This window comes from Pezoporus occidentalis, unplaced genomic scaffold (genome assembly GCF_034315485.1).
Source record: "Pezoporus occidentalis ecotype Australia unplaced genomic scaffold, CSIRO_AGI_Poc_V1 ctg4, whole genome shotgun sequence".
In the NCBI taxonomy this organism is placed as follows: Eukaryota; Metazoa; Chordata; class Aves; order Psittaciformes; family Psittacidae; genus Pezoporus; species Pezoporus occidentalis.
In genome coordinates, this window is record NW_026915724.1 from 4,658,116 (window position 1) to 4,681,834 (window position 23,719).

The following is a 23,719-nucleotide window of genomic DNA, read 5'->3' on the forward strand; positions in this document are numbered from 1 at the left end:
TAACAGACAAAAATAAGTTGTTATTTACAAGTAGTATATATAATAAAACTACTACTGTGATAGGCATTTATACACCGTAACTGCAGTCAATATTTGCATTGTTTAAAAAAATTTCCTTAAACAGAAATTGTTCAGAGTTAGCCGTTTGTCCATACACGTGTATGTTATGAGAAGTACAACAGCTTTTCACATTTTTAAAATTATCAGCATAATTTACATTTTTTCCTCCTAATATCAAGTGAAGATTTAAAGATGGTGCAAACTGGAACACAAAGACAAGTAGCTATGACTGCTAAAATACAATCAATTTGGAACATATTAGTGTTTCAAACCGTAAATCCGTGAGAAAAATCCCTAGTATTTGGCATGGTCCCCCCACCACCCACCCCTGAAAGGTCAAAGCAAGATAGCCTTTTAAAGTAACAGTGATTATTGCAGATTAGATCTTTGGAAAAGCAGAGTTTTAACCAAAAATATTTTTAATGTAGTTGAAATACAGATGTATTTATCTCAGGGAGGAAAGAAGAGTAGAACACATGATCAGTAATGTTACTAAACCAATCCAGTTAATTTGTTCCATCCTTGCTTTGACTTATCCCCAATACCTTAGATAATCCAGTGGAGTGAACAGCACTGCAGCAAGTGCAAGAGCAACAATCCAGTTTTACATGACCAATTTTTCATTCTCTAGAAGTCCTTTAAGAGCCTGGGTCTTAACTTCTATTAACCCCTAATTTAAGTGCTGACAGGTAAACTAACATATATTTCAAACTGATATAACAGGGAAAACATTTACCTTTCTTAAACCAGGATATACAAAAGACAATTTGCATAGTTACAATTCAAGCACAAATAGGTACAAAAGCATTTATAAATTTACTAAATTTGCTGCTGTTTGTGCCAGCCAAATCTTAGATTAGGTGTGAATGTAAACTTGGAAGGGATTGAGGAGAACAGTCAGTGTTTTTTGCTTAAAATATATGTAGAGAATGCTTTTTAGAGGTTTTAAAAAATATTTTCTGCAGCAGAAACAAACAGTTCAAACCCCCCACAAAGCCATCCAAAATGCCCAAATTCCTCCTATACAGCAGAGAAAGTTTGTTCATAGGTTTCAAACCTACATACAAAACGAGGCACTAGTTACGCTATTTTGGAATGTGTCCATAACCCTAACACTTCAGTTCACCCCAAGACTTCCAAAATACCATGGCTTCTAGCTTCCTAAGAAAACATATCTTCAGAAGGTGGTGCGTAAGAAAATCCAACAAATGCATCATCTGCCTCAAGGACACTGGCATTAACAATGTTGTAATCTGAAGAAACGCAGACGGAGTATGGGACCATTTCTTCTGTAAACACTGCATCGAAATTCCCAATGTCATCTGGTCCAACCTAAAAATCAGAGATCTATCAGCTGTTATGTTAATACTATGATTTAAACTTGTGCTTGTGCTTTCAAATTTAACTCTTGAGGCTATCTATGTTGTTCTTGCCTGTTCATGCACAGAAAGTTTAAGGAAGCACACCACAGCATCCCCAGAAGCAGCTATTAAAAGCCTGATTGTTTCTTTTAGACTGGAATTTAGGCCAAAGCTTACACACCTTTATGATCTAATGAACCAGGGAAATACAAAAAAATATGTCTGTCTTAACTGATTGTTAGGAAGATGCAAAAGCTAATCCCACCCCCCTGAAAAGGAAGGCAAAAATCAACCCCAAACCACACCAAATTGCATTTCTCTCCTTTCCATCAATAATACTTTAAATGTTAAAATTCCAGCAATGGTACTGTTATTACAATAGATCAGTGACACACCTCAGAGCAAAAACAGTAATACTGGTTCACACAAAAAAGAGACAAGACATCTGAGGCTTCTTCACAAACCAGATGTAGACTCAACTAAAGGCAATACTCTGATGTGACTTTAAGGACTTTCTTTCCACTGGACCACCCTCCCCTTCCCCCCCCCCCCAAGCTTTTGGACAAGCAGTCACAGGTTGACAAGAGTGTAAAACTGACAGGAAGATAAAGAAAAGCTGCAACCAAGGTTGCACAACTACAAAAAAGCAGGAAATCAGTCTTTCAGAAAGATTTAAAAGTGAAGACTCTATCTTCTTATTTGGTCTTCAGACCCACAGAAAATGACAGTCCTTTGACAGGAAGCAGCTGAAGAAACAGTGATGTATCAAACTGAGTTTTAAGTAAAAAAGGATGGTATCAATGCTCAAAATTGTGACTGCTCAAAAGGCACTGGGGGGTTCCCCATTCTTCACCATTTTGAAACAAACATTCTTCACAAATAAATGAGATCGCAAAGGCAGAATTTCGGCAGCTATGAGCTAAAAGCAGGTACCTACCACATTAGGATTAAATGGCGGTGGGATCTTCTTCTGAAGAAGATCAGTCCAGCTGAGAGATTCAAAGAATGGGTGCTTTTGAATTTCAAGCTGCAGTAAGGAATAAAGATTTTAGATATTTCAGAAATCCATCCCATGCATCATAGTAAATACTACTTCAGACTGCATGCACATAAGGAAGTCCTTCTTCAGTTTGTTTATTCACAGTTTACTTTGCAATAAAAGCTGTAGTTGGTAAAACAGCCATTAAAATTTGCTAGCCTGTCTCTGCAAACTGATTTCAAGATTGTATTTTCTGCTTTTAAGTCTTAAAATCAACCACCCTGAAGTCTACCTCAGAGCAAGCACAATTTCTGTTAGTACCTCTGCTCTTGCCTTAAAGTTTTGTTAGTTTTTGTTAAGCAGATCATTGGTTGAGAAGCAGGTGCTTCAGCAACTCTGCAGTATACTTGAAGCAGCAAACAGCTACAGTAGCTGCTACTATCCTTTCATCTTGGTCCACGCTGTGAGAAAGCACAATATTATAGTCCAAACGCTCTGTTACAAGGTCAGCAGGCTACCTAATGTTAAAACTGAAAACAAAGACTGTGAGGATCTCATAATTGCTGGATAAACTGCTTCTAGATGTTGCCTCATTGCACAGTTCTGAAGACACTGTACTTTTTCGCATCACCTTCTTGCAAACAAAGTCTTTGTGTTACACTGGGAAAACGTTTGAAATGATTTTAAGGCTAAAACCAAGCTTCTGCCTGCACACTACTAGTGTTTCTCTTTATCTGAAGACTGTTTCATGCAGACGGTTAAACTGACATTACCAGAGAACAGCCTTTTCTTTTGATTATTTCCCAGTTTCACTGCAGTGAAACCTACCTTAGTACACCTTAGTGACTACTACACATGGAATTGTGTTTCCTTTGCTGGCTGGTACAGCAGCAACCAAGCTCTAAATATTTCTATCCCATTACAATCATTTCTCTCTTATTGCCAACAGCTTTTAGGGCTCGACCACACTGTGGTCTTTAATGAAGAAATAGAGTAGGAAAACAGAGGCAGACATAACAGAGCAATCTCTTATCTCCTAACTATTAAACCTGTGCTGTGCACGTAAATTTGGTGATGACCCTTTAAACAAAGCAAGGCTTGATAAATTAGGACATTACATACAAAATCTTCCCTTGCTCCAAGTCTGTTTTGCCGATCTTTCTCCAAAAGCTCTTCCAGGATAGACCAGGCTGTAAGACTGATTCCTGGGCGCAAAACTAAGGGTTTATGAAGAATATTCTCGTACATCTCAGCAACATCACGGCAGTAAAAAGGAGGCTAAAAAATAAAAATTATACATGAATTTGAAGCCAAATGCAGTGAATTATTCTATAACAAATACAAACTGCTAGCAGTCAAGAAAAAAATCTACCTCTTCTTACACACTAACTTCTAATTCAGTCACCACCATTGCCAGACCTTTACGCTTGATAGCTTCCCCACCCACCTCCTCTTCTCCTAACATGTTCTCACACTCGTGTAAGAAACCACAGATGCCATCCAGTTTCAAAGCTCCCACTGAACTTCCCTGAAAAGAACCTGGGAGTGGAACCCAAATTTATCTCCCTTAAACAGGTCCTGGAGCAGGGGGAGATGAAACACAGAAAACTAACAGAACAGATTGTTACTGGAATAATTACATATGAGTGAGTAGAAGCAGCACAGTAAGATTTTTTAATTCTAATGCTGCAGCAAGAAGTGGAAAAGCTGGGAGAAAACCTGGGAGACCCAACTGGAAAAAAAAAAAAGTATTTTATTTATTCCTGTATTTGGCAAAATTTTACTTATAATTTTGGAGGGTTTTATTGGGTATTATCACTGCTGATTCAAGTTTACTCTCACATTCCCTCAAGCAGTCCCTCTGATTACTTGTCTTCATCTGAGTTCATGTCAAGCAGGTCACTGGGAAGTAAAATTTTGGACATCAAGAGGCAATGCAGAATCCAAAAGAGTAAAACATGTGCCATGCTAAGAGTAAGAGTAACTGTTCATCCATTTAAGTGTATTTTATCAGTATTTTTCAAGTTAGCATCTTTAACAACATGCCAGGGTTACTTCACATAAAGGGAGAGGATAAGGAAGCAGCTCCTGCCCCCCCCCCCCCCCCCTTAAGTACATACCAGCCCATAAAGCATTTCATAAAGAACTGCACCAAGGCACCACCAGTCTACTGTGTTGTCATAGGGCTGCTTTTTAATGACTTCTGGTGCAAGATACTAAAATAAAAAATAAATAAAAAAGTCTTTTAGAGCATTAGGGTAGCATGAATAAAACCTAGGTTTTAATCACATCACATTAAACACCTTCAGGGAAAGTTGCTTTTGTATGACTGCTAAGTATTTATCTTGTCCTTCAACAAGCCTGGCAAATACTTTGTCACCATTTGGGTATTTACCAAGCAGGAGAGCTGTTTTCCCAACTGAAACAATACTTCCCACACACTATTGTTTTGCCAAACTACCACCTCTATTATGAAACTTGTTCTACATTTCTGACAGCTTGCTGCACTGTTGCAGAGGCAACATCTCTCAACACACTAGCTACTTGCAGCTTCCTGTATGCTCCCCATCCAATACATAAACACGAAAGGAGAAGATACTAATTCTGCCTCAAATCTATAATTTCTGAAAAACTGTATGACCTATATTAAGTTTCAGTACACATCTCAGTGAAGGCGTGAATTGTGAGGTCCTACACAACATTCTTGTCTCTAAACTGGAGAGACATCAATCTGATCCATGGACCACTTGGTGGATAAAGAACTGGCTGGATGGCTGCATGCAAAGAGTTGTGATCAATGGCTCAATGTCCAACCAGGGACCAGTAACGAGTGGTGTCCCTCAGGGGCTGGTGTTGGGACTGATCCTGTGCAACATCTTTGTTGATAACATGGACAGTGGGATTGAGTGCACCCTCAGCAAGTCTGCTGATGACACCAAGCTGTGTGGCTCAGTTCATAACAGTGGAGGGAAGGAATGCCATCCAGGGGGACCCTGACACACTTGTGAGGTGACCAATGCCAACCTTATGAAGTTTAACCATGTCAAGTGCAAGGTCCTACACCTGGGCCGGAGCAATCCCAGGCACAGCTACAGGTTGGGCAGAGAAGAGATTCAGAGCAGCCCTGCGGAGAAAGACTTGAGGATGTTGGCTGATAACTGAACATGAGCCTGCTTTAGTGTGCGCTCACAGCCCAGAAAGCCAACTGTATCCTGGGCTGCATCAAAAGGAGCACGACCAGCAGGTTGAATGAGGTGATCCTGCTCCTCTACTCTGCTCTTATGAGACCTCACTTGGAGTATTGTGTGCAGTTCTGGTGTCCTCAACGTAAGGAGGGCACGAAGCTGTTGGAGCAAATCCAGAGCAGGGCCATGAGGATGATCAGGGACTGGAGTGCCTCCTGTATGAAGACAGGCTGAGGAAGTTGGGGCTGCTCAGCCTGGAGAAGAGAAGGCTGCGTGGAGACCTCATAGCAGCCTTCCAGTATCTGAAAGGGGCCTACAAGGATGCTGGAGAGGGACTATTCATTAGGGACTGTAGTGACAGGATAAGGGGTAATGGGTTCAAACTTAAACAGGGGAAGTTTAGATTGGATATAAAGAGGCATCTCTTTACTGTTAGGGTGGCGAGGCACTGGAATGGGTTGCCCAGGGAAGTTGTGAACGCTCCATCCCTTGCAGCATTCAAGGCCACGTTGGACAGAGCCTTGGGTGACATGGTTTAGTGTGAGGTGTTCCTGCCCATGGCAAGGGGGGGTGGAACTTGATGATCTTAAGGTCCTTTCCAACCCTAACCATTCTGTAATTCTATGATCTCAGTCCTCACCTACAGCACACACAATTTCTAACCTCACAAAACAACAGAATGCTCACTTCTATCATTCTAGTATCCACATTCTGAAATTTAATTTACAAATAGATAATAGCACTGTCAGACAAGGCACAGACTGAAACTCAGTTTAATTAGATCAGTATTTCTCCAACTTTCTGTATGTGTGAGTGCCCTGTAAACTCATTTGTCTATAGATGACTCTGCAAAAGTATGAAAAGCAGCTGAAGTATTTTGAAATCAACTACTTCAGCTTTTGCTAACCTTTCACAACTTCCTTTGAGATTTTTAGGTGCTGGAACTCACCATGTCATCCGACTGAGTGGTTAGAAACACTGAGAAGATAATTACGCTTTTAGCAGGATTATGAAAGATTCAAATCTAAATCTTGGATTATAAAGACTAATACAAAACTGCTCTGTTTAGTCTTGCTATTTTTAAGAGTGCATAGGAAGCAACAGCATTATCACCCTCTTATGTTGCAATTCATGTAAGACCAAGGTAAGTGTGAAGACTAAGCCTCTGAACATGAGAAAAACCCCTCAGATTTTCTGAAACGGATCCAGTTACCTGTGTTCTATGCACTGTCCTTTGAGATTTCTAAAATATTCAAATATTGCTTCAGTTCACATTTACCACTCAAGCTTTATGTATACCTATTCTGATCATAACTAGGACTAGTTGTCATATGTTGCCAACTGCTTATTTCTTTTTAGTTCAAATGTTTCAGCTAAATACTACTCCTCACTAATCTTCCACTGCCTTCAAAGGCCTTTGCTGTAATTTCAAGTATGTTTATCAAATTATCAAAGCCGCCAACACTTCAGTGAGTCCGTCATGCGTGTTGAAGACCTACCTTCAGATTCTAAATTTTTCAGTGTAGCTTTCTCAGTAAAAAGACAGAGTTCAATAAACTTGGTCAGCAAGTAAAGGTTCCATGCATGTGCAAAATTTGCTCAAGACAGATATTAAGTCCCTATAAACTTACTCAAAGTCGGTGGCAGAATACGGTAAGTAGATTCATACTGGAAAATCTGTTGCAGCTGTTACACAGACTAACTGTCCTGTGTCTAGCCAGTGGTTAGGAGACACAGGAGGAAACAGTGTTTGAAGGGGGTTGAAAAAAGGGAGGAAGGAAGAGATGAGTTATGGGGATGTGGGTAGTAAGTAGGAGTAAAAAGGACAAAGAACACATCTGCAGGAAGCTTGTCTTTGGTTTGGTCTCATGGAAGAGCTTGTTAGAAGAATGCAAACCTCCACCAGTACAGAGTATTGGATCTTCCAGTTACACAAATACTAATAATAGTTAACAGGCATTAATTACTAGCCGAAAAACCCACGGAAGTCGTCAACATACTTCTGGTGTCCCACAGAAAGTTGCAGTGGTATCAGAACTTGCAATCCCTTCTTTACAAAGTCCAAAGTCTGTCAACACAACATGACCCTGTTTAAGAAAAGAGTGGTATTTTAAAACCAGAACCTGTTCAACATGTGGATACACACTGTCAGTTTTGTGAGAGAACACAGAAAAACAAAATAATAATGTATACTTACTAATGAATCTAGGAGAATGTTTTCTGGTTTTAAATCCCTGTTATAACAAAACAAACCAAAACAAATGTATTAATTCAAAGCAGCAGTCACTAACACAAGAGCCTCAGAGGCAAGCAGTTTCATTCTTCAGCTGAAAGCTTCAGGTTTTGGTGAAACTGTCATATTCGAGCTTCCCATAAAATAATTGCATACAGTGGTTTTCACTCACTAATTTGTGCCATTTTGAACTTTTGCAGGACAAGGATACAGTTCAGAAACCTACCTGTACACTATATTTATGGAGTGTAAGTAGCCCAGTGCACTGGCTATTTCAGCAGCATAAAATCTGGCTCTGTGCTCAGGAAAGGAACGTTCTCTTTGCAAGTGAAAGAACAGCTGTAAATATGCATAAAGTAAATAAAAACATTATTAAAAAATCAGGTTAATAACATGTAATTTTAACAATAAAACATAATTTTATTTAGCTGTCCACTTTTTTAAGTAAAATGAAATAAAACTGGGTTTGCTGCATGATTCTGTCATACCTTTACTCCCTTCCTTTCTTCTCAGAAATGAACAGATAATTCAAACATGTAAGGACAGTCCCCTAAACCCAAGACTAGTCCAAAAGGAACTAGAGTAAACCACTAGGCTGTGAATAAAAGTTGCAAGATCCAATGATACAAGATAGCCTCCTAACAGGACAGAACCTGGCATGTCAGATCAGTAATCTTCCATTTCTGCATATGCTTGCATTCAAATTTTTGTACGTAAGTATTTGTAGAATTGTATTTTGTAATCACCTAGATGTACCTCAGTTTGGGAGATGTACACTCCAAGCTGACAGCTAATCCACAAACTACACAGAGCTGTCTGGCTTCAAACAGTTTGAGCAGATATGGGAGTCTAGCCAAAGATTAATCATAATCATACAGATTAAACTATACAACCCATTCAACTTCTCAAGATTTTGAGAAAACAGAAGTTTTCTGTTTTCCGCCTACAAAGTTTGGGAAAAAAATAGCAAAAAGCCCTCAGAGCTTCCTGAACACTTCATTCAAATTTGAAAGCTGTTCTGCACTGTATTTTAGTTTGCCTGGAAGAATGCCAAACTAAATTGTAGGCAGGAACTCAGAGTAGAGCACACCAGGAGCTTGCTAATACAGTTTAAATAGGATGACAGTCCATGAGGCAAGAGGAAGGCCCATCTTGTCCCAACTCTGACACTTAAAGGGGTCAGAACAGCAGCTCTAGGAACACCGTAAGTACTGATGGCAGGCCACCATCAATACAAAATAATGCACTTCATATCTCATCCTGGTTTATTCAGCATACTTAACATTTGTCTGTGCATATCCAGCTGCACCAACACAATAGGAAGCCTTGAGATATGCCGAAACAAACTACATAAATTCCACCCCTTCCCCTGTGCTCTTCCAGTTACTGGAGTTTCATCATCTACAACAGTATCCTGTCTTATCCTTTCCTGTTCTGCTTTAAGCACCTGTAAGACCTTCTGAAGTGTTTACATTTTACACCAGTAAATTAGCAAAACTGAAAACAGCAAGTGACAAGACACACAGCTCTATTCTGTTCATACAATCATTTTTCACTATGATGTTTTCTTCAGTGACGACTAATTTCCTAGATAGGCCCAGGTATTAATAGTCTACAAGACCCTCAAAACCTTTTGAAGGAATGGAATGAACATTTTATACTCTCTTACGTGTACTGGCTATTCAACCAGTTTATACATAAGTTTCTTGATCACTCCTAGAAGTGGCGGCTGCTTTGGAAAGCAACAGACCCCTAGCTGAAGACAAGCTGTTCCAGAACATCTTATTTAAACACATATATACTTCCTCCATTTCTTTCACAAGGTTTTCCTCAAGTTACTTAATGGCACTGCTTCAAGGAAAAGAATCTTGAGGTTAAGGTTATTTGGTAGTAAGTAATTAGACCATACAAAGCTACAGAATAATCTCAAAGGTCCCAATAATACCAATGTAGTAAATTCAGTTGCCAGTTTCCTTCCTTCTACTTTCAAAATACTGGCATCTCGGCTAATGCAGATACAAAAGGAAAAGACAGATTTACACGGTGAAAAATGTAACAACATAAGATTAATTCATAATAAAGGTAAACTTAAGTATATATAAAATACAGTATTTGCATTTGACAATCATGAATAAATTTGGGAATAGAGTTGGACAAGAAGAGGAATAGGGTCCATATAGCTGCAGAAGTCTGTACTGATAGCAGATAATAATAGGATTTGGAGAGAGAGCACCCATTGTAAAGGATCATTCCATCCCTCCCCCAGAGAATTAGAAGAGAGACTAAACCCAAACACAACTACCACATACCTCTCCTCCATTAACAAAATCCAGGACAAAGTAAAGCTTTTCCGTTGTTTGGAATGAGTAATGTAATCCAACCAAAAATGGGTGTTTCACATTTTTCAAAAGCACATTACGTTCAGCCATAATATGTTTTTGCTGTAAGGAAGTAAAAGATCAGTAAGAAAACAGGAATATTTTTGTAACTAAAGGAAAAAGGCAGGTGGGTGGGGAAAGAACATTTCACCTCTTTCCTATTAAGAACAATTTTTTTCTGCAGCACTTTGACAGCATAGTATTTCCCATCCAGTTTTCGTTTTGCAAGAAGAACCTGAGAAATTCGGAACAAATGAAGAAATGTGACTGTTGCAGTTCATATTCTATTAGTAATAATTCCACAAGTTCAGCATAACTGGGAAGTATTCATGCTAGCTTTCTACAATACACTTTCTTTGCCTCCAATACCGTCAACCACCAATGCAATCACCAACAAAAAAAGACTTCAAAAGAGATTCTCTGTTGCATCTTTGTAGAGTATCAGTAATTAATTAACTTTTCAATGGGTCCACTGCATTAGGGGTTTGACAAAACAGCCCATGCCAACAAAGAGAAATGCACGATTCATACTCCAGCTGCTGCCTAAGCAGAGGGGCACCTCCCTTCCTCTCTGGGGGAGAGGATCCCTGTTCCTCTTAATGAGAAAGGGAAACACTCCCATTTGCTACTCCAGACAAGTGACTGAGGCAGCCAACTGCCACACCAGGTAAGAAATGTCAGAGCTTTAAAAAAGCAGCAAGAGGGATCAAATAATACAGTTTACATGCAACCCTAGACTGATACCACTTCCAAAACCTCTAGCCAAATCTCTAGCCAACAGTCATTATGCACAAGACTCCAGCTGGCATCCTTGCACCAGGATAAGACACAGTAATAAGAAAACTCACCTTGCCAAAGCTGCCTTTCCCAATAACTTTCAGGAAATCAAAGTCTGTTGGCTTAGCACTGAAATATATTTAGGAACAAAGACAGGTGATCTGAGAGGAAATTACAAGCTTTACAGCTGTCCAGCAATCTAGTGTAGCATGTGGTAATGCAAGAACAACACTCTGTTAGCACCCTCGTTTATTCTTCATTCCACCTAACACCCACACATCAGCAGACCATCACTCAGAGAGAATGACTCCTCTTCATTTTACAATTTCATTTTCCTCTAGGGAAAGTGCTCAAGTTGCACCCTTTGAGTTTCTTTTGTAAGTTTACGGTTAAGCTACAAAGGAGCAGCAAGACTGTTCTTTTATTCTCCGCAGTCTAGTTCCTTGTAACTTTTAAGTCTGCATTTCCCCATGACTTTTCCTAGAGCTTATTTCTCATTTCCTAAGGGCTCAAGCTTACAAAGGGAAGGAAGAAGGGACCAGGTTTGTTATTTATTCTCTGTTTATCCCTTCCTTCCCTCCATCCATTCCTTCCTCATTTTAAATTACAGCAAGAGGAGGGAGGTACTTGAGGAATAATTCACTCTGTTTTTCCACTTCCCACACCACCACTCCTTTCATTTTTCCCAGGATTCCCTCTTTCCTAAATACAATTCATATATATTTTTGTCAGCAAAACAATTATCCATGTTTTCAAATTCCAAAGCAACAGTTACATCACCATGCACCTCTCCATTTATTTCCCCTGAAGGGAAGTACTCTTAATTTCTTACTGCAATCTATTAAGCATTTCCTGCTATTAGTCCAGAACAAATCTGTGACGAAAGCAAAACCAAAATAGCAGTCATCTCCTAGATGAGAAAAGCACAGAACTCTGCAGAAGACACCAGCGAAGCAAGTTATGACTGCAGTAACTAGGTTTGCCGTACATGAAACCAAACTTGTTTCAGCAGCTGTTCACATTCTTAACAGTTGTTGGACCACTCCCAAGACAGAGAGGTCATCTTTGCTATAGCATTCTGAAGTAGGAGGATAGCAGACTAATAAAATCTGAAGGTGAAAAAGAATTGTAAAAATGGTTGCTTATTTAGCACAGGAGTTAGTGTTTTGCTTCCTCCTGAGCAGTGCAAATTAACAAATAAAGGCATATGCCCGAAGAACTTTCATTACAATTCACAATTACACTCAGCCTAACTTTGCCGGGTTTAAAATTAAACTCAGTACATGTCACTGAAATAAAAATTTTACATTAAATCAAATTATATTTTAATTCAATAGAAATGAAACCTACTGAGGATTTCCAGATGGTCCCAAGTTGATATTCTGTGAGGTAGAGTTGATATTCTGTGGGAGAGACAAAGAGATTTATTTCTAATATTTTTTTTTTCCAAGTTATCTTAGAAACCAATATTAATTTCAAAACACTCCACTAATTTGCTCAATCCATACTTTACACTTGTTAAGGAGATCTAACATCCACATTAGGATCCTTGTAAATTGAAGTATCCGGCCATCATCACCTTGTCACAAACTATTTCTACGCACATCACATTCAAAGATGAAGGTCATACAATAACTGTATCCAGACAGAGAGAATAAGATTGGGAACTAAATTTACAATCATTTCAACAAACAATTTGTTCCTCATCCAGAAATGAACCCTTTCTGTATTTGCTCTAGGAATGTATTTCCTACCTTTTATTCTAGATTTTCATAGATCTTAGCAATAAAATGATTTCAAACCCCCATACATCGTTTATGCAGGAGTAAATAAGGAAAGACACAGTGTTTTTTTTTTAAAAAAAAAGTGAACATTCTCCCCACCCCAAGAAAAGCATTACCCACCTGCTCTATCCTGACAGTAAAGGTTAGCTCAGTTTCAGAGATGACATGAATCCTACCCAGTACGCACCCAGACACAATGTGTAAGTTACAGGGAGAGGAGGAAGCCACTGCCATTTAGGTAATTTTTCTCAATTTTATTTTTATTTGAAAAGGAGTATTTGTACTCTCATTGTGGTTTCGGACTTTATCAGAAAAGGATAAACTGCATTCAAATACAAGTTACCTGGAGACAGGCTCAGCTCATAGGCATCACAAAACCAGTACTCCTCCAGAAGCAGAGAATTCCGTGACCACAGCACTGGGTGCTACTATTCACCAATAAGAGCCAATCACAGAATGATACTGGTCAGTTTTTAAAAAGCTACAATACGAAAGACTTGTTTGTTCTGAAGGCTTGGTTTTGTTCCTTATTTTTCAGCTTCGTCATTTACATTAACTATGGGAAGGTGAATTTTCTATCAAAAGTATGGTCTAGGCCACTCTACATTAGCCCTCTTTGTATTTTGGAATCTGGTGTGGCACAACACATCATTAACTTTCTGACTGCAGGTTTTGATCATTCCATGTTACCTAAAATACCTTTCAAAGGACAAGGAAACTGGTATTTCAAATTAGATCTTTCCTGTATGCTCACAGTACTGTCAAGCACTTACAGAAAAAACAAAAAAAAGCAGCAAAGACTGGCATCTTTGGAAGTGGAACTTTCAGGGAACACCTGATCACAGACCAAAATGACAACTTTTACACCTTTAAAGAAGGCTGAATAAGAAAAGTACTAAGATTGTATCTGTATGTCAAGAAGTAAGCCATGGAGAAAACAAGCTTAAATATGGCTTAAAATATTCCTAAAAATACTCCTTCTCTCAAACAGCACTGTTTCTAGAGGCTGTAAAATAACTTCCAAAGAATCCACCTAGCCACATAGCGGCTTTTGTGACAAGAGAGGCGTCAGAAATCCCACAGTGTTATATGTGAAATGAAATCAAACCCATCCTTGCTCCTAAGTGACTTCTAGGAAGACTGTTTTTTTTTCCCCTGAATCATATTTCTCCCCCTCTTAAAAAAAACCCAACACACCCAAGCAAACAAAAAGTTAAAACATTTAATCTCCCCTGCTCCTTGCCAGATACTCTTAGCAAGAATCTTTGAAGAGATTGCAAAAGCTGTGATAGCTAAGCTATGACTAAAGCTGTGCTTCTTCAACCCATATAACAAGTAGTGAAGAAGCAAGACAAAACTCACAATCTCTTGTACCCCTTCTCTGTGGTTCACATATGACAGAAGAATATCTTACACCCCAAAGTGGAACAGATTTGTTTCAAAGAGCACGGAGGAGACTTACTGTGAAACCAACTAGTAATTTTCAGTATATAATATACCTAAGATTGCTCTCAAATAGCTAAAATTTAGAAGACTGTTCTGTTGTTACCTTCCGACTGCTCCTTTCATCTTCATCTTCAGATGGATCTGACTGGTGTTTTGGGTTATCCATTTGAAGAAATGCTCTGACATCTGGGCTAGAAACACAGTTAACTTCATTAACACAGCGATAATCTGCATGATTTTCAGCCATAACCATAGGAAGCACTGGGTTAAACAGCAGCATACAGAGGAGTTACTCATCACAAAGTTTTGCAATTAAGTTCTGGCAATTAAGGACTGTGTATAATAAATGCTTTTATAACAACATAATTGAACTGCTGAATGTGTTGCATACAGCACATAAAATTTTTCCCTTGCAAAACCCAGACACATTAAAGTATAGGTATGTGAAGACTTCACAAGGAAATGCTCTGCAGAACAGCATTAAAAGGTAACTGTTAGAAGAAAGCATGAGTTCTAACTGGCCAGCAACCACCAGGAAACCAGCTGTCTTTCAAGAAACTGAGGGGTTTAAAACCATTTGTAGTTTTCCAAAGTCAATGAAATAGTCCAACATCATGTAGTATGAAATGTGTAGTCTGCATCCCAAAGAGAGATACATGGTCGTTGCATTCCTGTCCCCATTCACTTTTACGTGGAAGATGCTGACCTTGTATTCAGAATGCATTCTGGCTGGTCACTGACAAGACAACGTTAGGAAATCCTTCCTGTCAGCTGCAGGACACAAATGCTATCCTTCAGGAACCAGCAAAAGAGCCTACAGGCTTCCCACAGTACTTAAGGGGATGCCTTTCAAACTTCAGCATTGGTTTCTAGCTGCTGCCTTGGTGAGGGCCAGGGGAGGAGAACTGGGAGAATGTAGGGAAAGCAAAAGAATTCTGAGAACCCACTTCCAGTAAGCAAAGCTTACTCAACAGTAATTCAAAAGGATGTAATGTCTTTCTTAACCAGTGAGTGAGTAAAACATAATGTACTAGAAGTGAGGCAAAATTAATGCCTAAACAAATGGATATCACATACAAGCTATATACCACCTGAAGAGATTACCAAATCTATTGAGTTCCATCAGTTCACTAAAAGGTAGCCTGCTTATCAAGGAGGAAATCTTACCTAAATTTCAGAGATTAAGTTCTTTGAGAATGTCTCGGGGCAGCCACTCAGGAAACTCTGCATGAGCCATTCAGTAAAAGCAAAGCACTAGAGCTTATTATCGAGCTGCTCTTTCATCTTATCCCTAGTACATAAAACTACTCTATTTTACATGTAAGAAACAGATATACTTGCTTTGCTATTTTCAATCCATTTCACCCTCAACACTTAGGGAAAGTGGGGATCAGCAGCAAGAGACGAACCATTTCTGACATATCCCCAGCTCCTGTATATCATATTAGCACTACTCATTACTGAACCCAACTAATGTCCTATACTATCTGAGGTTCCCAGTGTCCATCGCCCACATTCTATATTCCTAAACCCTACTTGAAAGCTGTTTGTTACCTTCAGCCTTTCAGGTTTCAAGAACAAGGCTGTACGCACGATTTTCCCACTATCATTTCAGTTTAATTCTTCCCATCTTACAAGAACTGCAAATTCTGATCTATTTCAGGGCCTCTCCTGTATTCTGAGTCACAGAAGACAAAAATCACTGTGGTTTGAATATTCTAGTAATACTGGCTCATGATGCAGCAATTCAAGTTTCAGAATCCTTGGATATCATAAAATCAAGAGTAAAGAGTTATGGCTAACACTTTTCACTAGACAGAACAACAGAACCAGATCTTAATTACCTTTCAGCATTAATTATTCTGGACAAGTGGCTGACTTAATGGAGCATGTTGTAATACAGCTCAAATAGTTACTATAGTAACTTCATCCAGGACTGAATTCACAGCAGGGAAAAAAAAATAAAAGTAAAAAAATACATTCACAGTAAAAGGCTGCTGTGCAGTTGCAGAGCATTCAATCTCCACAATGCAGGCAGCCATGAGCATAACTGATCAATGTTACATCGTTCACATTCGCAATTTTAAAAGCACTGCAAAAAAAGAGTAGCGATTAAAAGAAAATGTTTCATTTCCTAGCCCAGACTGCAGCATGCCAATACATGCTATATAGACTGGTAGGACTTTCATGATGTAATAGCTCACATATATTAACTCAATGTATTTTAAAATACACTGGAACTATTCCTAAAATAACCCCACAGGAAAATAAAAGGATCAAGAAAATAGTTTAAAAGGGATGCTCAATATACATTGTACATATACCACCAGCAAAAGTCGATTTTGTTTGGATTTTTATGACTGGATAAATTTAGTTTATAGATTTTCTTTGAGATCATGAATGGATGTCAAGCTCCACCTATATGCAGCTCCTTCTGTGACAGTAATTCTGCATTAGTCTTCCTGAAGAAACATATGAAGTCACACAAAAAATTTTGGACACACAGAAATATGAACAAGCCCCAGAAGTCACACAGATTTTGCAGCAAAACGGTAAAGTTAACTGCCAGTGACAGAACATTTAAGACACTTTTTTTTAACTAATGGTGTCCAGTAAAACACTGCTACCTTTTTTACAGAAAGCAAAGGCTTAAAAAGCCATAACATACAGTTAACATTTTAAAAGAGCACAACCAATGTAATGCAAGGCTTACTTTCCCCACTGTGGACTGCAAGATCTTACAATCCAGGGGGTTCAGATTCAGAAACCAGAAAAATCCAGCCACCAATTTTCTTCTAGGGAACAAACACAGACCCCAGCTTCTCACTTAAAGAGCTGATACCTCACTTCCCCACAGAGGTGGCAGGGTATTGTCATCCTTGAGTTCTTCAAGTGTTATGCAAATGTTCTCATTTTCATTAAGGCACTACTTTGGACTGTTTAAAAATAACTATGTTACATCTTTAATGCATCCTCTATTATAAATTTGGATTCAAACAGATTTTCTTTGGAAGTGTTCTCACAATTATATTCATTAATTTTCCCATGAAGACCTACCTTTGAGGGGGCTATCAGCCCAATTTAAATAGATGCTCAGTGATTTAAGAGGCCTCACAATGCTCACAAGTAATGAGCTCCCAGCTCCTAGTCGATATCCCTCAGCAAGAAGAGCACATTATCAGATCTCTACCCCTTCTGCATCTGCTTTCTATCCACAAGAACAAGTTCTCTGTCAAATACAGTTAGCTGCGTAAATGCAGCTTGAAGCTAGTCCTCTTAATTCCCAATTAGGTCTAAGCCAATGATCCATCCTGTCCTGTATTCCACCTGACAGCCATTGCAGGAAAATCCTCATCAACTGCCACAGGGTCTCCCTAATAACTCTAACACATTTTTTAGGGTGTTGCTGGTTTTATTACTGGGCAGAAAGGTGTGGCTTCAATGCAATATCCCATAAACATGCCGGACCCAAGAACCAAGTCCACTGAAGGAGAGAAAAAAACCTCACAACAAACAACCCCACCCCTCTCCCTGAAACAGTGCTGTAAAGTTCAGAGAATATAAACATTACGATCTTGGACAAACTGAATCTGATATCTGTGCTTTTCAATTCAGATGTTCAGGTGCCTTCGCATCAAGAAATGAGGACATCACCAGCAACGATCCTCCAGCTTTTAGTGAAACAGTTTTCCTAGGCAGGAGTTAAAAATACGACATCCTGATACTGGTTTTAATGCTTAAAAGATGTAGTGGAAGGTGGACTTCCTTGAAGTTGTGTGAAAATGCATATCCCCCTTCCTTGTACATAATTAACTTTGCATAAGCAATTTTTGCTAATATCAAATTTAATTAGCACATTAAAGCAAAGCAGTCTAAGAAAGTAAGGATGCTGACTATCTGTGAAGACTCAGTCACCACATACTCCTTGAGCATCTTCTAGCACATTTAAAAAACCAAGACAAATTCAGTCTTTATTTTGTTTTTATTGGATAACTATGTCTAATAAGCTTTTTATTGAACATACTTTCAACAACACCAAAACACTTCATAAGACCTATTCCTTAATACTGGTTTAAGTTAGTTTTAATGGATCAAACAGGCTAAGTGCAAAGTTAAAGAACATCGACCTAGCTACAGATGTATTTGAATGTAAAACAATTTTAAAAGCTCACAAAATTTAAAATGGCAAAGTGAATTTGAGGTTTGGCTTCTTTTTTTTTCTTTTCTTTTTTTAAGCCTACAATTCTGTGGTGTGCACAGAAACATTGTACCATTTTACCTATGGAGAACAAATACATCAGGTTTTGAAACAAACTATTTGGACATACTGACAATCAAACAGGGAAGGGGTCTGTGGTAAGTGAAACCAGCGTCCTTTCTTAATGTAACAAAAGAGATTAGCTTTCAATAATTAGTTATTTTAAAGTGCTTTCTCATCTTCCCCAAGAACACTATGACAACCACAAACCTCACAGTATTTGTTCTAGTGGAAAATTATTCCACCATAACGACTTGGTTGCAAAATTTTTTACACTTATCACGGGGAAAGATATAAAATGTTCCTTTCTCCCCAAAAAGAAAGAAAATACACATTTTGGGTTAATAGGACATTTAAATAGTTCATTTATTGGAAAAAAAAAATATGCTGACTGCATGCTGCAGAAATACTGTTCAAGGTTTCTTTTCTTTCCTGTGGGAAACAGGCAGTTTAACAGGTTGTACACACAGGCTGATTAAACAAAGCATATGTGTTATAGACATTTATTCAACACTAAAGCCAAACATAGAGCTTTACTATTTTACCAGTTGAAGCAACACAGAAAGCTGCACAGATTTAAATTTATTAGGTACAGATTTAAATGAAAATGAAAATGCAGTTTAGCCCCCAGATAAATTCACATATGGAAGTGTTATCCTTCAAATTTAACTGGAGCTGACTCCAGCATACCATCACTCACCAGCAGGACACTGATGGAGGTTAACACACCTGCAATTCTTCTCATGGAACAGTTTATGTGCAAGCTTATTCACTTGCTTTAGACAGGCAGCTTGGTTACCCCCAACCGCCTAAGCAAGCTGATTAAGCTACTTTGTTAAAATGCTTACGAAGTTCTGGAACACACACACTAACTCCTCTAACAAAAAAGTTCAGGCAGTGACTTAATAGCAAGTGACAGCAGAGTTGTTAAACAGGACAGCCACGGGCAAAACAAACACCTGCCCTACAGCAACAGAGTTTACACTGGAATCCGCTCCCCTTGAATTAAGATCCATTAACTGCCTCCCAGGTTATTTGTAGATCAGTTTTCAGAAAACAAAAACATTTTTTTACTGTTCATCAGCCCATAGTAAAGTTTGTTTATTTAAGAGCATCAAACATGAAAATTACATACTTTTAACCAGATAACTTATTTTTCAACTTTGTATTGATACCTCATGTATTTTATACAGTCCTTATAAAATAGAAATGAAACTACTTACTGGTTGCATAGCTCTGGCTGTCTAACTAAATTTTGAATGAATTCGTTCAGTCCCGCTCTTCTCTGTTTAATAAAATCTGGAGAAAAAAAAAGTAAGATAGATTTATTAGAATGATCGGTCAGCTTGTGTAAAAGATTTCAATTTCAAACGTAGGGGTTTTTTAGGACTTAAACAGCAATTAAAAAAAAGAGTCTGTTTCATGACTGGTTAAGAAAAGGATTGGTTCTACATGTGAAAAATCACAGGCTTAACACATTCAAGTGAGGTGAAAGAACAAATTTCAGTTTCTCTGTAACACTACTAGAAAATGTAGACAGTCAGTTGGATTACAACTGTACCGAAGTGCTTCGAGAACAGCGTGTAAGCACAGTAGGCTAACCTGTGCAGCCTTGGTTGTGTTGGTGAGCCCTTCAGGACCTATTCTGTTTGAAACCCACAAAACACAGGCAAAACCTGGCATAAGCTGCACAAATCAAGTTTTTACAAGAACAGTCCCACCAAGCAGCACATTTCCATAATATATGTATGGCAGTGGGAAAGCTGCACAGCTCATCCCGCCAGCGGGAACTCAGATGGAACCATTGAAGGTAACTAAATAAAATGCTTTATTTTCTGTCTTGGACATCATCTCTGATATTAAAAAAGCAATCCTCAGCATCTCCACCCTCACCTAAAGCTTAAGATACATAACTTTCCTTTAGCGATATGGAAAGATACACAAGGGATTTAAAACTCTTTAACATGAAATAAAGTGCAAAACAGGATAATCTTGTCTTTCATTATTCATGTCAACAACAAGTTGTATGGAAAAAGCCTATTTTATTTGTGTGTTAAGGTAACTCTGTCATATATAAATTGCTGACCACTGTTAAAATTTTAAATTAAAATTCAATTTCAATTAAAAGCTGTATTTCAAATACTACAAAAAAATATTTACATTGTTCCAGGGATATAATCCCTCAATCCTTGTTCAGGTATTTAATAATCCCAAATTACTGACATCAAGCAGGAAGATAAAGCTGCACAAAGATGTTATGGGAGTCACCAACATCAGCAGTTTCGGTATGGTAGATGTATGGTACCATCAGCCACTCTAAGTCTACAGAGTTACCCACAATGTTGAAGATAAAACACCTGCATCACGTCAGCTCCAAATGTATTCTGTCATTTTCTAGTTCTGTACTCTGACTGGTTTCAATGGTTTCCCTCTGCCCTACTTCTGACATTAAACCCAGATTAATTTTGAAATAACTTAAGTGACAATAAAAATGAAGCACTGAGATGACAACCTATGTTATACCAGTATTTTTGGAAGACTTTGGGAAGAGGGATATATGGAAGTTTCTCTCTACCGCACTCCAAGGCAATAGTACAATCCATGGACTGACAATAGCACAAGCACTGACTGACAGAGGTAAAATACCTTTTCAACATTTGTAAAATATGTGACATTTCAGAAGCCAGCAGAAACACTACATCAAAGATCCACTAAATTAGTGTTAAGATAATTATTTAAAAGAGCATCATGGCTCTATCTCCACCCTGCCCCCCAGCAAGAAACATCTTAAGAACTATTCAGTTTCTCATGCTTCAAGGATTTCAGCATAGTTCATGGAAATGTAAAACAAGTCTGAGGACTTTGCTTTACATATATAGTTTTAATAAAGTTTTAGGTTCTTTCCCCGCCATTTAAACTGCAGTTTCCTAAATGTGATTCCAGTAAATCCACCTGTACATTTGGCTGTACAGCAGCCCAGACTGCACCACACTACTAGGTCTTCTGCCGATTCTGAAAACCCCAAGGTCAGAGAAAAGGACAGAAACCAAACCAAGAAATCCCTTTAGACACAATCCGTGTAGAAGTTTCGGCAGTCATTCACATGTTCATCAAAAGAGGCCATCAGAGCTTGGATACTTGCGTTTGATTATTTTAATAGAAAATAAAAAGGAGTTTTGTGTCAGCACCTAGATGATTAACAGTAACTGTCAAAACTTTGTTTGTTTGAAAGAATTCTAAAAAGCCCAAAAGAACACACTGCAAGAGTTCAACACCTTTGGATCTATTTGTTCTTCTGCAAAGGAGAAAACCAAATGCCTGAAATAGGTGGAGGAGGATGTGAAACTACAGACTCGGTCTGACCACATTAGCAAGCCAGGGGAGGGTGGGAGAATCCCAATGACCATCAAGAACACCCTTACGGAAAAATACCCTGAATGAAGAGTATAAACACACAGAGCAAAGCCTTGGCCTTCCCATTTGCCTTTTTATTTATTCATCAGTGGTGCCACCTAGGTTAATTCAGTGCAGTAGAAGTGATTTCAAATGAGTATTTTGATGTGTACAGAACAAGCTTAATTGGGACCTATCACTGTTAACTGGATCACATCGTGTGAACATCAAACAGGAATCTCTAAGTGGAACAACAACAGGAAGAGGTTCATTTTCATTTAAATTGTACAAGGAAGCACATTTAGATACAGAGAGTTCAAAAGCATTCAAAGATAAATCCTTCAGTTATTTCATTTTTCAGAGAGGACAGGTAAAGTCACACAAAGGAAGTTAAAATTTGCTAGGCTTATGTTTAGAAGAGTCTGCAGTTTGGCTTTTGCTTTCACAGAACAGAGATTACACCTTGAGAGTTCAGAACAGTGAATACGGGAGGGTTGGGAGGAGCTATAGCCTTCAGTGCAAGAGCGGTTCGGGGCCACTAAGCAATGCTTTGCTCACAATCACAAGCAGAATACCTTCCTACGCTGGTTCCTGCTCCTGACTGGGGCATGACTAAACTCTGGTTTAGTCACTGTTTTGAGGACTGCTGTAAAGCTCATCTAAGATAGCTCCTTGTAGGCTGGAATAGATCAATTCTCATCTTAAAAAAAAACTGACAAAATGAGTAACTTACCAGGGTCAAAATTGTCTCCAAATATTCTTTTAGCTGGAATTTTCAGGTTCATGGTGGGAAATTGCTTCTTTAGCTGAAAACAAAACACATACAATTGGAGTGTGCTTAAATATCAATAGAAACAATTGCATTTTTTTTTGTTTTCTGATGAACAGTTTGAACATCTGATTATTAGTAATTCTGCTCTTCTCTCTCATCTTCTCTACTCATACACTTGTAAAAAGAGCATAAACAAACAAACCCCAATCTGTACTCAGCTTGTTTGCACCACTCATACCCTTTTAAATTCAAAGGCCATCACATTTTAAAAGGCTATGGATTATTGTAGCTATCTCCTGCAATATTGCTGAAAGGATTTTCCACTTGCCCCAGATTAAAACACACAGGTTAGCATTTCAATGTTGGTTTTATTTTCCTCTTTACTTCCTTCCTCAAGTCTCTCAGGTTTGTTTTTTTTTTTCTTGCTTGCTTGCATAGAGGTGTATGCATAAGGTTTAAGATGGGCTGGGGTACAGGCCTCTGGGTTTTGCCCAAATAACATTCTTAAAGCTCTAGAAAACACAAGTTGCCTACCCCTAAACCAAAATTGTAAATAGATGAACAGCCTGTTTTACAATGATGCACTTGATAATTTGATTATATTCTACACTTGGTAAAACTGACCAGAAGATTGCATACAACAGCACTGAATTTATAAAAAAAAAACCCTGACATCTGCCAAGCCTTGATTACATTTGCTTCATCTTCAAGAGCTCAGAGGAGCAATCTTACCCACATTCTCTTCAAGACAGTAGTTTTTTAATAGAGTAGCTAGCAATTCTCCTCTCCTTAGAAACATCAGTATCTCCTCCAGTTAGCAGCACAAGTTCTTCTTGGTGTACTATATGAATTATACAGAACAGAAAGTGGACTCTGTCCTCCTGGTTACGCTTCTCCAGGATCTCCACCCCTACGCACATTAGAAAGACCAGTGCTGAACAAGCTTCCGCAGAGCAACGCTAATCTGAATGGCAAGAGAACGTGGCAAAGGGAACAGGATCACCAACACTCACCCTACAGGTATAGAAAAGGGGATGCTTTGTTTTCATATCCCTTGCAAAAGATGCAGGCAAAGCACACCATGGTGCATCCA

At 38.5% G+C, this 23,719-nt stretch overlaps 1 protein-coding gene across 3 annotated transcripts in view; it reads right to left on the reverse strand.

Moving 5' to 3' along the window:
• Positions 1-23,719, reverse strand: part of SGK3 (serum/glucocorticoid regulated kinase family member 3) — a 59,908-nt gene continuing 36,189 nt past the window's right edge. For all 3 annotated transcript variants that reach the window (XM_062633255.1, XM_062633256.1, XM_062633257.1), the window contains exons 4-17: positions 22,588-22,660; positions 19,685-19,760; positions 14,307-14,394; positions 12,324-12,376; positions 11,045-11,102; positions 10,348-10,431; positions 10,128-10,259; positions 8,045-8,157; positions 7,783-7,819; positions 7,586-7,672; positions 4,521-4,616; positions 3,523-3,678; positions 2,359-2,448; positions 1-1,392 (exon numbers count right to left, since the gene is read on the reverse strand). In XM_062633255.1, coding sequence (XP_062489239.1) covers positions 1,222-1,392; positions 2,359-2,448; positions 3,523-3,678; positions 4,521-4,616; positions 7,586-7,672; positions 7,783-7,819; positions 8,045-8,157; positions 10,128-10,259; positions 10,348-10,431; positions 11,045-11,102; positions 12,324-12,376; positions 14,307-14,394; positions 19,685-19,760; positions 22,588-22,660 — 1,314 coding nt within the window. In that variant the 3' untranslated portion in view covers positions 1-1,221. The remainder of the gene's footprint in view (positions 1,393-2,358; positions 2,449-3,522; positions 3,679-4,520; positions 4,617-7,585; positions 7,673-7,782; positions 7,820-8,044; positions 8,158-10,127; positions 10,260-10,347; positions 10,432-11,044; positions 11,103-12,323; positions 12,377-14,306; positions 14,395-19,684; positions 19,761-22,587; positions 22,661-23,719) is intronic.